The 15,542-nt window shown below is 38.8% G+C and overlaps 2 protein-coding genes across 3 annotated transcripts; both read right to left on the bottom strand.

Moving 5' to 3' along the window:
* Positions 1-639: 639 nt before the first annotated feature.
* On the bottom strand, positions 640-1,921 carry LOC145949748 (uncharacterized). 2 transcript variants are annotated; one of them, XM_083060607.1, is made up of 3 exons: positions 1,248-1,921; positions 969-1,097; positions 640-870 (listed from the first exon to the last, which is right to left on the bottom strand). In XM_083060607.1, the coding sequence occupies exons 1-3, from the start codon at positions 1,363-1,365 to the stop codon at positions 746-748; spliced, it is 372 nt and encodes a 123-aa protein (XP_082916733.1). In that variant the 5' UTR covers positions 1,366-1,921; the 3' UTR covers positions 640-745. The 2 variants fall into 2 exon arrangements, 1 of the variants encoding a protein (XP_082916733.1); XR_014428171.1 differs by having other exon boundaries at positions 641-870; positions 969-1,105; positions 1,248-1,915.
* A 10,549-nt stretch (positions 1,922-12,470) lies between these two features.
* Positions 12,471-13,256, bottom strand: LOC145954550 (uncharacterized). The gene is made up of 2 exons (XM_083069049.1): positions 12,957-13,256; positions 12,471-12,830 (listed from the first exon to the last, which is right to left on the bottom strand). The coding sequence occupies exons 1-2, from the start codon at positions 13,254-13,256 to the stop codon at positions 12,471-12,473; spliced, it is 660 nt and encodes a 219-aa protein (XP_082925175.1).
* Between the last annotated feature and the right edge of the window lie 2,286 nt (positions 13,257-15,542).

The following is a 15,542-nucleotide window of genomic DNA, read 5'->3' on the forward strand; positions in this document are numbered from 1 at the left end:
TCCCCTATTTTTCCAATATAGGCTACTACTGGTATTTTCAGAATATTAAAGTTACCCCTGGTAGGCAAACTAAGCTGCACACAAACACAAAAACCATAGAAAAACAATTTACGGATCAAGAGGTAATTTAACGTGCATTTAGTGTGCACACTGCTCTTTGACAACATAAAAATAATCTAGACGAAACAACTAATTGAAATAAAAGAAACAAAGAAAAAAAAACATGTCAAATTTTATAATAATCTCAATTCAGGTTTCAGTTCCCTAGCTGAGACTATATAATAATTATATATGCAAACATAAATAAAATAATTAAGTTAGATCAAAATAATAATAACAAGTTAACAAAAATAACCACAACAACATAAAAAAATAGCAACTCTTGCTAAATAGAAACAATACCTAGCAATATAATCAATCTCATAGCAACAATAGCAACAATGGATTTGGTCAAAACACTCCAAATACTAGCAACAATAGCAACAAGATAACCTGAGTACAGAAAAGTAATAATTAAATGATCGACTCATCAACATGAGCAAGAATAAACAGGCAAAAAGAATTATATACAGGAAGTTACTGCAGTAATGTGTGAAACGGACAGATTTTTTAGGCAAGGTACCCAAATTATGTTTAAATCATACCGCCAATTGAGTTTCCAACAAGGTGGACTGGTTCATCCACAACATTTAACAATAAAATCTCTCAATAGTTCAGCCCACAAGAGTACTATTTCCAGATTCAGCTAAACCACGTATGTTGTCACGGTAATGCTCCCAGAAGGCACCAAAACCATGCACAAGAAGAACAGCAAGACCATCTTCACCAGCAAACTCACTGCACCTGCTCCGGTCTCACCTGATAACGAGCCTAATAAACAAAAAACAAAAACAAAACACCGCATTTAAACATGCAAGTTCAGCTACGCATTTTCACAAACACCTTACACACGGTGTTCAAAAACACACCTTCATCCATCCAACCGCTCCGACCCGACCAGCTTCCGATTCCACTCAGTATAGACTGAGGCGACCCGGCCAAGGCACGAGCCATCTTCTGATGGGAAGAGTGAGTTGTTCCTTTCTTGTCCCACTCGACTTTAAAACTTGCAATTGGAAGAAGAAGAAAAAATGATAAACAAACACCTATAGCACGAGATAACACGGCTAACAATGATCCTAATCTAAACAAGCCCAAGTATAATTGGTGCAGAGCAGTAAAGTTAACAGGGAAGAGCGAAGACTGACCATAAGAGGTGAACGTTAGGGAAAGAACAGGGCCACAGTGAGCCTGCCAAGACAAGCTTTCCTTAAACCGATTGCTCCAATCGTAGTTGTTACCATCATCCAAACCCTCATCATCCATCTTCTAGCACCTAATCTTCCCATCCCTGTGTCCACTGCAACCCAACCTGTTCCCCTCGCCCGCAACCAAGCACAGCGTCGGCGAACTCCACACCCACTCCCAAAACGGCCCGCTCTCCTCGTCGCCGCTCCGCACAATGCCTCCTTCTCCAACGCCGCACCACGACGAGTAAAGATCCTTGAAGTTCCAGAACCGCACGCCGCACTCCGACGCCGCCCACAGCTGCGACTCAGTCGCCGCAATGCTCCGCAGGAAACGCCCAATCTAAGATTTCATCCATAAGCCCAAAGGCCCACAAGAGTGATGCGGGCTGTGACACAATAAACTAGGGTTAGGGTTGTTGACGTTGTGAGAATGGTGGAGGAGGAGACTGGTGACGCGGAGGCGAGTCTTGACCTAGACGATTGGGAAGAAGGAGACCTGGCTTTGGCATATGGCTTTGAGGCACTACATCGGTTATTTTGAAAACCGATGTAGATATACTTGTAAATATTTACAACCCTGCCACCGCACATTTAAATTTACATCGGTCTAGTTAAAAATGATGTAAAATGCTCACTAATTACATCGGTTTTATATATAACCGATGTAGATTTGCTGTATATTCAATTCATATTTACGAATATGCCACCGTATCTAATTTTTACATCGGTTCTACCTAAACCGATGTAAAATTGACGATGTAAAATAATGATTTTGTAGTAGTGCTTGTCAATTTTTGGAACTCCTTCTAGTTTGTCTCATTTCATTCCACCAATTGGTGAAGCTATTCTAAATTGTGCCTTTTCAGTTTTAGCACTAATATTCCAGCAACTGAAGGTGGTTGAGTGCTTCTTAAAAGGTGTAGAAGGCCAAGTCAAAGGAAGTCAACTTTGAAGGCTTTGGTGGTTGCTTAGGGAGCTTGTTCTCTCTTGGTGGAAGGTCTCTTCGAAAACACCTAGAAGTAATCAAAGTCAAGGTTTCTTCTAAAAGAAGAGTGATACACTAGTGAGGGCTGCATTCTTGGTGGCTGGAATTGGAAGAGAAGGAGCAACAAATTTTAGAAAATTTTGTGAACTTTAGAGACCAATTTTAGTGACGGAAATTTTTGTTTCTAAACCCATTTTTCCTTACAAAATCCGTCTCTAAAATTTGTCTCTAGTTAGTGGCTAATTTTGTTTTCTTTGAAATTAAGTGCAGCCACTAATTTCATTTGATTGTGAATTTACATTTCATTTGGTGTAAATTTACATTTCATTTGGAGTGTGAATTTGCATTTCATTTGAAGTAAATTTGCATTTCATTTTCTTTTATTTTTTTTTAATTTTCCATTTTTGTACAAGGCCTTAATTAAGGAGTGTCTTGGAGTTCCTTTGGTGTATCTCCATCTCTTCTTAAGTGTTTCAAGTAGTAAATCCGTTAGTACTTATGAGAGGGTCCTTGGAGGTCTTTGGTGCTTTCCAAGCTCTCACCTAGGTTTAATTGCTTTCCACGCCTAGTTTATGTTTTTTGCTCTTTAAGTTTTCATGCAATTTATGTTTTAAGCAATTTATGTTTTAAGCAATTTATGTTTTCAGCAATTTATGTTTTCAAGAAATTTATGTTTTCTTGCCACTTATGTTTTCAAGAAATTTATGATTTCAAGTCTTGATAATTGTACACATTAGGCACTTGATTGTTATTTTCCTTTTCGAAAGGATCTTTGTGAAAATTGTTTTGTGCGAGGCAAACGTACAAAGAGGTTTAGAGATTTTTACTTGAAGAGGCTTGGTTATTAAGTGGCTCTTTAGTAGCTCACCTCCCTCCAAAGTTCAATTTGTACTCTTAGACCTCCAAGTGCCAAGTCTAAGCACTTCCCAAAAATATTATTTTGTTAAAAACTATTTTTGTGTGAAAAATCTTTTTGTGTTAAAATGTCTCAAGAATCCTCCCATAGTGAAAGTGATGGCTCTCCAAAAAGTCTTTCATATATTACAAAAGAGCTCAAATCACTTAAACTATGGAAAAAGCAAGAGTCTCTTCAAAGAGAAAGAGATAAAATTGAAAGGGAAGGACAACTTGCTTACCTTGAGGAAGAATTGAGAATTTTAAGACAAGAAGAAGAAAAGTTGAAAGAAGATATGAAGAAACAGAGAAAAAAAAAGTAGGAGCTCACATTCCCAATATACATCCCCTAATGAAAGCTTGAATCAAGGGGATCACTACCAACCTCCACCTAGAAGGACAATAAGACCTAAGGAAGTCAAAGTTGACCTCCCATAATTTTTTGGAAAGGATGATGTGGAGTTATATCTAGGTTGGGAAATGAAGGTAGAGCAACTCTTTGCTTGCCACAAGGTAAGTGAAGAGAGAAAAGTCCCTCTGGCTACCCTTAGCTTCCAAGGGCATGCCATGTATTGGTGGACGGTCTTAGAAAGAGAAAGGTGCCTCCATAATGATCCTCCAATTCAATATTGGAATGATCTTAAAAGTGCTATAAGAAGGAGACACATTCCCACCTACTATGGAAGGGAGCTTATGAATAAGCTCCAAAGGCTCCAACAAAGGGATATGTTTGTAGAACAGTACAAGCAACAAATGGAGCTTTACATGATGAGGGCTTGTATAAGGGAAGAGGAAGCCACTACAGTAGCCAGATTCATGGACCTACATGGACCTAAATGACTTGGTCCAACTTTGTGTAAGGGTAGAACAACAAATATTGAGAAAATCTTCTAAAAGAGAAAGCTCTCACTCTAGATCTCTTAAGAAAGACTACATGGAGGAGGAAAAACCTTTTGAAAAGAAAATTATTTCAGAACCCTCCAAAGAATTGGCTAAAAAGAAAGAGAAAAATAAAGATAAGGATAAAGATCACATCACTCCACACACTAGCACAAAGACTAGTGATATTAAATGTTTCAAGTGTCTAGGGAGAGGCCACATTGCTTCTCAATGCCCTACAAAGAAAGTCATGATCTTAAGGGAGCATGACACTTATAGTAGTTAAGAAGAGACTACTACCTCCTCTTCTAGTGAAAGTGAGGTTGAAACAAAGCTTCAAAGGTCCAAAGTGGAGCCAGTTTATCCTTATGAAGGAGAGCTCCTAATGCTTAGGAGAATCCTTCATAATCAACCTAGTGGTACCCTATCACAAAGAGAGAACATCTTTCATACAAGATGTAATGTTTTAAATAATGCTTGTTCTCTCATTATTGATAGTGGTTCATGGTGCAACTGTTGTAGCACTAGGTTGGTTAAAAAGTTGAGTTTAATTACTATGCCACGTCCTCAACCTTATCACTTGCAATGGCTTAATAAGGATGGCGCATAGTAGTTGATCAACAAGTGAAGGTTAAGTTTTCCATTGAGAAGTATGAGGACCAAGCTTTATGTGATATAATACCAATGGAAGCTTGTCACATTTTGTTAGGAAGACCATGGCAATTTGAAAAGAAAACTATACATAACAGTCTTACTAATGAAATTACCTTCACTCATAAGGAAAAGAAATTTGTGTTTTATCCTCTCTCACCTCAACAAGTGGCTGAGGATCAAGCACAAATGAAAATCAAAAGAAAAAGTGAGAAAATAGGGAAGAGTAAAGAGGAAGGAATATTCTCTAAGGGAGTTATGACTAAAGAGAATTGATTTATTACTAGAAAACCTGTGAAAAATATTCTCTTTATTCATAAAGACCTTAACTCTTACCCTCACACTACCACTAGTCTTGAAGAAGAGATTCACAAATCCATTATTTTTAAAGAAAAAGAATCTCAACTTCAAGATTTTGTGAAGGAGAAGTGGACTTCATTTAGTTCTACTTCTCATGCTACTTCCTTGATGGTGCCCAAGGTAGATAGCCTTCCTTTGTGTAGGACTTTTCCTACCTTAGTTGTGTCAATAATGCACCCAATTTATGGAATATATTATTTGTTGGATATAACATATGAACCTTCAAGGTTCCTTGTGACAAATTCTTTTCATAACTATCCAACAAATAATATAATCCAAAATTGTTTAGGAAATTTCTTAGTAGTATTTTCCTTATTTTCTAGGAAATGCCTAGGTTACCACATAGGGTACTTTAGGCAAGATGTTTTAGTTTTTAGGATTAAGTCTTTAGTGTGCTATAGTTTTAGTTTTAGCACATTTTTAGGATTTATTAATATATCTAGTCTATGTTTAGGAGAGGATCCTATTCATTATATTAGAAGGTCTAGTATCATTGATTTCTTTAGGTTCCATTAAAGGATTCCTTCTAGGATATACCTTTCACATTTATTCGTTGAGAATATCACCTCTAATGAATTTTATTATTTATTGATGGAATCATGCCTAGGAAGGCAAGGGGTGACACATAGAAGGAGCCAAGAGGAGTTGCCTAGACATGAAGTTTTGGGCCAGTCAAGGCCCAATGGGCCCGATGGGCCTCGAAGGCCCAATTTGAGCTTCACATGGGCCATCTCTTGATAAATCCATTTTTCTTATATTTTGTAATATTATATTAGTATAGGTTTCACATATTTTGGTCTTGTATTTTGGACCACATAGAATAACATTTTTTGGGCCATAGGCTTATTAGGCCTAGTTTTGGGCTTCATGGGGCCTTTGGGCTTTTGGTACCCAATATTGGGCTCATTTTGTTTCTTTTATTATTTCTTAATGTTTGTATATGTTTGGCCATTGTATTTAGGTCATTAGATTAGGATTTAAGGAGGATTATTAGTTTAAGTGAATTAGGCAAAACTAGGTTTAATTTAGCATGCATTTAAGTTGCATTTTGAGTCACATGGATGGTGCCACCTTGGTTGAACATGTGTGACTCAAATTCAACCCTAAATGCACACTAAATCAAACCTAAATACACCTAGCAACAATGTGAACTGAACTTATACATGTGAGTTAAGTTTTGAATTCAAAATTCAAAACTAGGTTTAATTTAGCATGCATTTAAGTTGCATTTTGAGTCACATGGATGGTGCCACCTTGGCTGAACATGTGTGACTCAAATTCAACCCTAAATTCACACTAAATCAAACCTAAATACACCTAGCATCAATGTGAACCGGACTTGTACATGTGAGTTAAGTTTTGAATTCAAAATTCAAAATTTGAATTCAAAACCTGGCGCCACATGTGAAGCCTCCACATTGGCGCCAAGTGTCCCTAATTCCGGATCCATTTAAGCTACCTCCTTCACACATTGTAATCACTTTTGATATATGAAATTTGAGAGCAAATATTCTGCCAAGTTTCTTCCAAAAGTCACGATGAGAGAGCCATCACTTTTTAGGAACCCTAGCTAGGTTTCCTACCTTTTGAAGTGAGCTTTCCTTTGTTCCTTAAGCTTGGATGCTTCCATCCATAGTCTAGGAACCCTAAGTCCGAAAATCTTCACTCCTTCAAGTGTCTTACATTCGTATTTCAAGCTCCATTGAAGAGGTCCAAGCTTTGGTGAATCCGAGGAGAAGAACATCTACCACTTCTCCTAGTTTTTGCCATCATTTTTGGTATCAAGAGCAAGGTCTTCAAGGAGATAAGTGTCCTCATCTTTTTGTGTATCCGTGGTCTTGTTGTTCTTGTGTATTCTTGTGTCTACTTGAGTTTTTCTTTTCGGGTCTATATTGTTTTGTGCTTTGTGTTTCATAGATCCATTGTTTGATTGTTTTGAATTTCTTCCACAATCAACATGTATTAGGACCTATTTGCTTGTGCTTATTTTGATTTTATTTGAGTCTCTCCATTCTTGTATGTGTCCGTGATTTGACCTCATGCATTTGCATTAGATTTTGGTTTTTAATCCTTGTTTTGTCTTAGAGTTTATGTTTAGTCCTTATATGTTACAAAAATTCCTTGAATAGCATGTTAACCTAATTTTTCTTTTCGAGTGCATTGTCTAATTGTTTGGTTTCGGTTTGTTCTCTATTTTGCTTACCTATATGTGCTTTTTCTTTTGCCTTATTGAGTTCATAATTTGCTATTAGTTCTAGCAAATTTCTTAGAGTTAGGTTTCCATTATGTACTTAAGTTTTCAAATCACTTTCTATAAAAAATTTCTTGAAACAATTTTGTGTTACTTAAAATTTCAAGTGAATCATTTTACTTCTAGTGCACTATTTCTTTTGGATTCAAATTTTAAAAGTGTAGTTTCTGGAAAACATAGAAAATACAGAGAATGATGTCTCAAAATAGTTAAAAAAGAAAGTGAACAAAAGAATCCTATTAAAACCTAAAAAATAGTGCACTAGTTCCACCAATTTCACTTGAAATTTGAAAAACTTGTAGTCTCGGTTTCTTTACATTGGAATTGTGAAAATTTTGAAAACAAAAGGCAAATGTCTTCTCTGGAATCTTAATTTGAATTCAGAAAAAGAAAGAATAAAAAAATTATATAAAGCATTTTTAAGAGTAAAAGCCGAGAAGAGCAAAAACAAGAAAAATTCACTTGATTCCATATTTTCTTTGGACTACTATTTTGTGTGTACTTGTTCAAATTCCTTCAAAAATATTTTGCTGTTTTGTAAATATATTCTAGTGCCTATCTAGGAGCTTTCTTTACTGTGTGCTAGCTTTCATTGGAGTCTTATTTTTCAGCTTTCTTTGTTGGATATCTTTGAGTCTTGTCATAAACACCTTATTCTTCAATTTTTGGTATAAGCTTCTTAAATTGTGCTTTTGTTGCTTGTCTTGTTTTCTTTGACTAAACATTCTGTGCTGGAAGTGGCCTCAAATCCTTGCTTAAGGATCAAACATTGACTCAACAAAAAGTAGGAAAAGACTTGGACATTAAAGACTTCAAAATTTGACCTAATTTAGTGACCAAACTTTTCCTAAACTACCTTCACAAGAGTGATCATTCCTTTAACCTTGTGAGAAGCCTTTATTAATCACTTTGTTGTGTTCATTGTGCAGGGTCCAGGAGCAACTTAATTCAAGGATTAGTGGCGGATTGGAACACTTAAACAAGTGTTAGAAAAATTGGACAACAAATTCGTCACTAATTTGGTCACAAAAGCCGCCATTATTTGCTTTCTAGTGTAGTTTAAATTCTTGCAAATTATCTTGTATTTTAAATCAATTTGTAAAGCTTGGAGGGAGTATTAAGAAGATGGTCAGGTATATCTAACCCTTGGTAGCCTACTCACGTGTAGTACTAGGAAATTTCATATGTTTCAAGCTTCCACTTAGGGCAAACCGACTAGTTGCTTATCCTTGTTTCCTTTAAGTTGTTTGATCTTAATTGTGTTTACTTTGCTACCTTGATTCGTCTAGAATTGTGTAGATTTAATTGTTCACGCTTAGATAGCTCCAAAAACAAATTGTGAAAAGCATACACATAAAAATTTTTGTGAAAATCTTTGTGGAATTGAAAATACCACAAGGGAGTTTAGTGATTTCCACTTGAAAAGGCTTGGTTATTAAGTGGCTCTTAGTAGCTCACCTCCCTTGATAGTGCAACTTGTACACTTAGACTTCCAAGTGCTAGTTTTGTTCCTAGAAAATACCAAAAATATTTTATCTCTTTTGCATAGCATATAAAAATTCTTTTGTTTAATCATGAGAAAATATTCTTCAAATGGTAGTGATTCAAGCTCTCCAAAAAGTTTTTCACATCATACTCAAAGGCTTAAATCACTAACACCTTGGACAAAGCAAGAAGTGTTAAAAAGAGAAAAAGAAAAACTTGAAAGAAAAGCACAACTTGAAATTTTAGAAGAAGAAATTCACATTCTTAAACAAAAGGAAGAAAAACTTTTAGCAAAAGAAAAATTGAGAAAAAATAGAGATAAAGAAGAAAAAAAAGGCATTTCTCTTAGGGAAGAGTAAGGAGGAAAATATCTCCTCTAAAGGACTTGTGAATGCAGAGAGTTGTTCTATAAACCATTTGCAAAATACTCTCTTCATACATCAAGACCTTAACTCTTACCCTTATGCTACCACTAGTCATGAAGTAGAGATTCTAGAACAAAATATTTTAAAGAAAAATGAATCTCAACTTCAAGATGCAGTGAAGAAGGAGTGGACTACATTTAGTTCCACTTCTTGTGCTACTTCCTTGGTGGTGCCCAAGGAAGAAAGCCTTCCCCTCTTTAGGACTCCTTCTACCTTAGTTGTTCTAATAAAGCACCAAATTTTTGGTTTACATTGTTTGATGGATACAACTTGTAATAATCTATATTCTATGTTTGCTCTTATGGGAAGTTCATTCTCTTTTGAACTTAATATGATTCCTTCCCTACAAGAAAAATATAGTTTATATGATTATGAGTATCTAGCAAACAATCAAATCCAAAATTGTTTAGGACGTTTTCTAGTTGTCTTTTCTTTATATTTTAGGAAAAGCCTAGGTTAACTTTTAGGGTACTTTAGGCAAGATGTTGTAGTTTTTAAGAATCACTCTTTTCATTGTCTTAACCATAGTGTCATTACATTTTTAGGATTTCATTCTAGGTTATACTTAGAAGAGGATCCTATTTTTACTTTTAGGGAGTCTAATTTTGATAGTTTATTTTTCTTTCTTAGGCTAGATAAAAGGACTCCTCTTAGGATCCACATTCCATTTTCTTTTCATGAACATGTCACCTCTTATACATGGTTTGTTGTGCATGTAGGTGATGATTTTTCTCCCATGGATCCTCGTGATTTGAGGACAAATCCTTTTCAAGAGGGAGGGGATGATGGAATCATGCCTAGGAAGGCAAGGGGTGACACATTGAAGGAGCCAAGAGGAGTTGGCTAGACATGAAGTTTTGGGCCAGTCAAGGCCCAATGGGCTCGATGGGCCTGGAAGGCCCAATTTGAGCTTCACATGGGCCATCTCTTGATAAATCCATTTTTCTTATATTTTTTACATATTATATTAGTATAGGTTTCACATATATTGGTCTTGTATTTTGGACCACATAGAATAGCATTTTTTGGGCCATAGGCTTATTGGGCCTAGTTTTGGGCTTCATGGGCCTTTGGGCTTTTGGTACCCAATATTGGGCTCATTTTGTTTCTTTTATTATTTCCTAATGTTTGTATATGTTTGGCCATTGTATTTAGGCCATTAGATTAGGATTTAAGGAGGATTATTAGTTTAACTGAATTAGGCAAAACTAGGTTTAATTTAGCATGCATTTAAGTTGCATTTTGAGTCACATGGATGGTGCCACCTTGGTTGAACATGTGTGACTCAAATTCAACCCTAAATGCACACTAAATCAAACCTAAATACACCTAGCAACAATGTGAACTGAACTTATACATGTGAGTTAAGTTTTGAATTCAAAATTCAAAACTAGGTTTAATTTAGCATGCATTTAATTTGCATTTTGAGTCACATGGATGGTGCCACCTTGGATTAACACGTGTGACTCAAATTCAACCCTAAATGCACACTAAATCAAACCTAAATACACCTAGCATCGATGTGAACTGGACTTGTACATGTGAGTTAAGTGTTGAATTCAAAATTCAAAATTTGAATTCAAAACCTGGTGCCACATGTGAAGCCTCCACATTGGCGCCAAGTGTCCCTAATTCCGGATCCATTTAAGCTACCTCCTTCACACATTGTAATAAATTTTGATATATGAAATTTGCGAGCAAATATTCTGCCAAGTTTCTTCCAAAAGTCACCAAGAGAGAGCCATCACTTTTTAGGAACCCTAGCTAGGTTTCCTACCTTTTGAAGTGAGCTTTCCTTTGTTCCTTAAGCTTGGATGCTTCCATCCATAGTCTAGGAACCCTAAGTCCGAACATCTTCACTCCTTCAAGTGTCTTACATTCGGATTTCAAGCTCCATTGAAGAGGTCCAAGCTTTGGTGAATCCGAGGAGAAGAACAACTACCACTTCTCCTAGTTTTTGCTATCATTTATTTGTAGGTGTGGCCAATAATCATGAAGACCCTCGAGATTTGAGGTCAAATCCTTTTCAAGAGGGAGGAGATGATAGACTATGGCCAAGGCCAAGGAATCCAAGAGGTGATATCTTAAAAGAACCAAGAGGAATGGGATGATCTTAAAGACCTTTTCATATGTTTGTATATATAGTAGTCTCTTTGTATAGGCTTATTTTGCCTTCGTATTTGTGAGACACTTTATTGCATTTTATTAGTCATTGTATAATGTTTCTAGGGTAGGTTACTTGGGAACTTAGACTCCATTTAACCTCCTTTATTGATACATTCATTTTATTTTTTTTCAGTAGGGAAAAAGGGATGGCATTTAGCAATGCTTGAGAGTGTAACTAGAAATTGGGCAAAAACTGGGCCTAGGCAAAATTTTGCATATTAGACTTATTTTGCTCCTAATTTTTCATAGATTTGATTTAGCTAGGTATCATCATCATATGATGAACCTAACTAAATCAAATCAAATATTTTTGAAATAAATCAAGTGAGCATTTTGAGACTTGGCCGCCTAGCTCATCTCTTTGTTCTTGGCCGAAATTGTGAAGCTTCTCCTTCAAGCTTTGAAGCTTGCCTTCCAAGCTTCTAAACCTTGGTAGGTTAGGCTGACCTTACCATGGTTCTTAAGTGAACCATGGTCAAGGTTAGCTTCTCCTACAAGTTTTAGAAACCATGGATGGTTAGGCTAAACCTTACCATGGTTCCTAGTGAACCATGGTTAAGATTAACTTACACTATAAGCTACCTCTCCCTATATATTTGTAATTTCTACTCTTGTATTCACTTTTGAACATCTTGAGAAATAAACTTTAGATTTCTCTCTCAAGAGTCTCTCCAAAACCGAAGAGAATTTTCTCTCTAAGGTTCTCACCAAAGGTTCTTCAACCTTTACCTTGGTTCCTCAAGCTTCTAGAACAAGCTAAGGAGTAACCGAATCCCTTGCTTGCTTCAACCTCCATTGAAGGTTCCTTCGTGGAGATTCAAACTTCTTTTGAAGGTTTCCTCAAGAGTTCTTTGGTGCTTGCATGGAGAACTTGAAGAATCAACATTCTTCTCCAAGTAGCTCCATCAGGCTGGCTGGTTCGTTAGGGGTCCGTGCTGTTGACAAGGTTTGCATTGCCGAACGAACTTGGTACAATCAGTTGTTAGGGTTGGCCAATAGTAGCCAGCTTTGATAACGTTTGCTGCGAGGGTTCGTCCTCCCGAGTGGGTTCCACATATCCCTTCATGGATTTCTCGGAGGACGTACTAGGCTTGTTCAGGTGCTAGGCACTTTAGAAGGGGTGACGAGACACCCCGCTTATATAGCTCTCCAGCTATTAAGGTATACCGTGCAACCATGGTTCTCATCTTTTTTGCTTCGAGTGGATCGGTGGGTAGTTCTCTAGTTGAGAGATGATTAACTATACCGGTCATCCAATCAGGGGTTCTTTGTTGGACTTGTAAGCATTTGATTTCTCCAACGCTTGGGGTTTGGAATTCTTGTTGCATAATGCTGTGCAAGTGGCTTGTCTTCTTGCTGCTTGCCAGCTTGGCCAATTGGTCAGCTCTTGCATTGAGCTCCCGGGGTGTGTGCTCAACGCGAACATCGTCAAAATTGTTTTTCAGCTTTTGGAAAGCATGGAAGTACAAAAGCAGTGTTGGTTCTTTAATTTGGAAGGTGTCGTTGACCTGTTCTGTTACCACTTGTGAATCGCTCTAGCACTTGACTCTAGTGATGCCTAGGTCACTTGCCAGCCGCAAGCCGGCGAGAAGGGCCTCAAACTCAGCTTGGTTGTTGGAAGCCTTAAAATCGAACCGTAGCGATTGTTTAACCACTACTTTACCAGGTCCTTCCAGTATAATACTGGCTCTACTACCTTGTTGGTTTGACGACTCGTCCACGTGCAAAGTCCATACATGCGACTTGGGAGGCAATTCCGGGGTGAATTCGTTTATGAAGTCGGCCATGCTTTGTGCCTTGATGGGTCCTCGAATATCGAATTGCGACAGCTCTATAGACCAAGCAACCATTCTCCCGGCTAGTTCAGGCATCCTCAAGACTTTGATAATCGGGCTATCTGTCTTAACGACGACTCTGTGGCTCTGGAAGTAGTGCCGGAGGCGTCAGGCCGTGTGTACGAGAGCTAGAACCGTTTTCTCGAGATGTTGGTAACGGGTCTCGGCTTCTTGCAAGACTCGGCTGATGAAGTATACCGGAATTTGTTCCGTTTGTTCTTGCACTAGAGCCATGCTGATAGCTTTGTCCGACACCAAAATGTAAACGATCATATCTAGTTGGGGGTTTGGCTTAGCTAGCAATGGTGGGGCTGTGAGCATTGTCTTGAAGTCTCGAAATGAGGATTCGCATTCTTTGGTCCATTGGAACTTGCTGGCCTTCTTCAACAGGGACATTATGGGCCTTGATTTGTCCGCCATGCAAGGCAGGAACCTAGCCAATGAAGCTATGCGTCCGGCTAGTCGTTGGACTTCCTTTACATTGCGTGGGCTTCTCATATTGACGATGGTCTGACATTTGTCGGGATTAGCTTCTATGCCTCTTTTCGATAGCATGAAACCCAAGAACTTTCCGCCGGCGACTCCAAAGGTGCACTTCGCCGAATTCAGCCGCATGTGATGCCATCTTACCTGGTCGAATATTGTTCCGAGATCTCTTATATGCTCTTCGGCAGAGGTAGACTTAATCACCATGTCATCAACATATACTTCCATACATTTCCCTATCTATCGACGGAAAATCTTATCCATGAGCCGTTGATAAGTTGCCCCCGCGTTTCTTAAGCCAAATGGCATCACTTTGTAGCAGAAATTGGCAGAATCAGTGATGAATGCGGTTTTTTCCTCGTCCGGTGATTACATGGGTATTTGATTATACCCTGAGTACGCGTCAAGGAAACTTAACCTCTAATGACCTGCTGCTCCGTCAACCAACGCATCTATGTGTGGCAGGGGATAAGCATCTTTCGAGTATGCGTTGTTTAGATCTGTGTAGTCGGTGCACATCCACCATTTTCCATTTGCCTTCTTGACCATTACCACATTGGCCAACCAAGTAGAGTACTTAACTTCCCTAATGAACCCCGCTTGAAGTAGCTTGGTTTTCTCATCTTTTACCGCCTGGGCCCTTTCTCCTCCCATTTTTCTTTTCTTCTGTGTGATGGGCTTGGAGTCCCGGCACACTGAGAGCTGGTGACAGTGAAAACTTGGGTCGATGCCTGGCATGTCAGCCGCCGTCTAAGCAAAGAGGTCCGAGTACTTCACAAGGATTTTCTTGATGTCTCTTGCCTCGGCCTCTGAAAATTGGGAACTCAAGTAAGTGACCTGTTCTTCGTTTCTCCCCAGCTGAAACAGGATTGTTGTCTCTATTGGTTCAACCCAGTGTTCGTCTTCAATTCTCGGATCGAGCTCTAGGTCCGTGGTCGGCCTTTCTTTGCAGACATCGCCGATGACATTGACATCTCGCCTTAGCTTTGGAGTTGGCAATACCTTTAGGCTGGCGAAGTAACATTCGCGAGCCGTCTTCTGGTCGGCGTGTAGAGTGATTATCGTTCCTTCTTCAGAGGGGAACTTCATAGCTAAGTGGGGAGTGGACACGATAGCTCGGAGCTTGTTCAAAGAGGGTCAGCCTAATAGGATGTTGTTGTACGAGGTATTAGCGTGTACCACCACATATCGTACTTTAACCCTTTGTCTTTATTGTTCGTCCCCGAAGTAGGTGTATAGGTCTATCGTTCCCCGGGTGTCCACTCGTTCGCCTGAAAATCTGACTAAGGGCTCGTTGTAAGGTGCCAACTCGCGCTCGGGGATACCCAGCTGTTCGAAAGTTTTCCAATACAAGATATCGGCTGAACTTCCCTGATCCACCAATGTCTTCTTCACAATACAGTTGTTAATCTCTATACTGATGACCATAGGGTCGTCTTGCACTGGATCAACCCCCTGGAAGTCCTTGTCAGTGAAGGTAATGGGTGGCATGCGGACCGACCCTGCTTGTGTCACTACGTTGACCGATCTGATTGCTCTTAGGTGTCTCCTTCGCACCGAGGAAGTGCCCCCGCCACCTACGAACCCTCCAGCGATGGTGTTTATTACCCTTCTGGGTTGATTCCGATCTCGTTGTTGATCGTTCCTTTCCTAAGATTTGCTGCGTTCCCGGGATCTATACCTCGGGGGTGCCTTTCGCGGTGCCCCCTTTCGAACTCCCTCTTATCATGGTAGCTCTCGTATCTCTTCCTACCCGAGGGTTGGGTGAAGTTTTTGAGGTGGCCTGACTTAACGAGATCTTCAATACAATCTCGTAGGGCTGTGCATTCCTCAGTG

The sequence above is a fragment of the Cajanus cajan genome, chromosome 1 (assembly GCF_000230855.2).
Source record: "Cajanus cajan strain Asha chromosome 1, NIPB_CcT2T_4, whole genome shotgun sequence".
Lineage (NCBI taxonomy): Eukaryota > Viridiplantae > Streptophyta > Magnoliopsida > Fabales > Fabaceae > Cajanus > Cajanus cajan.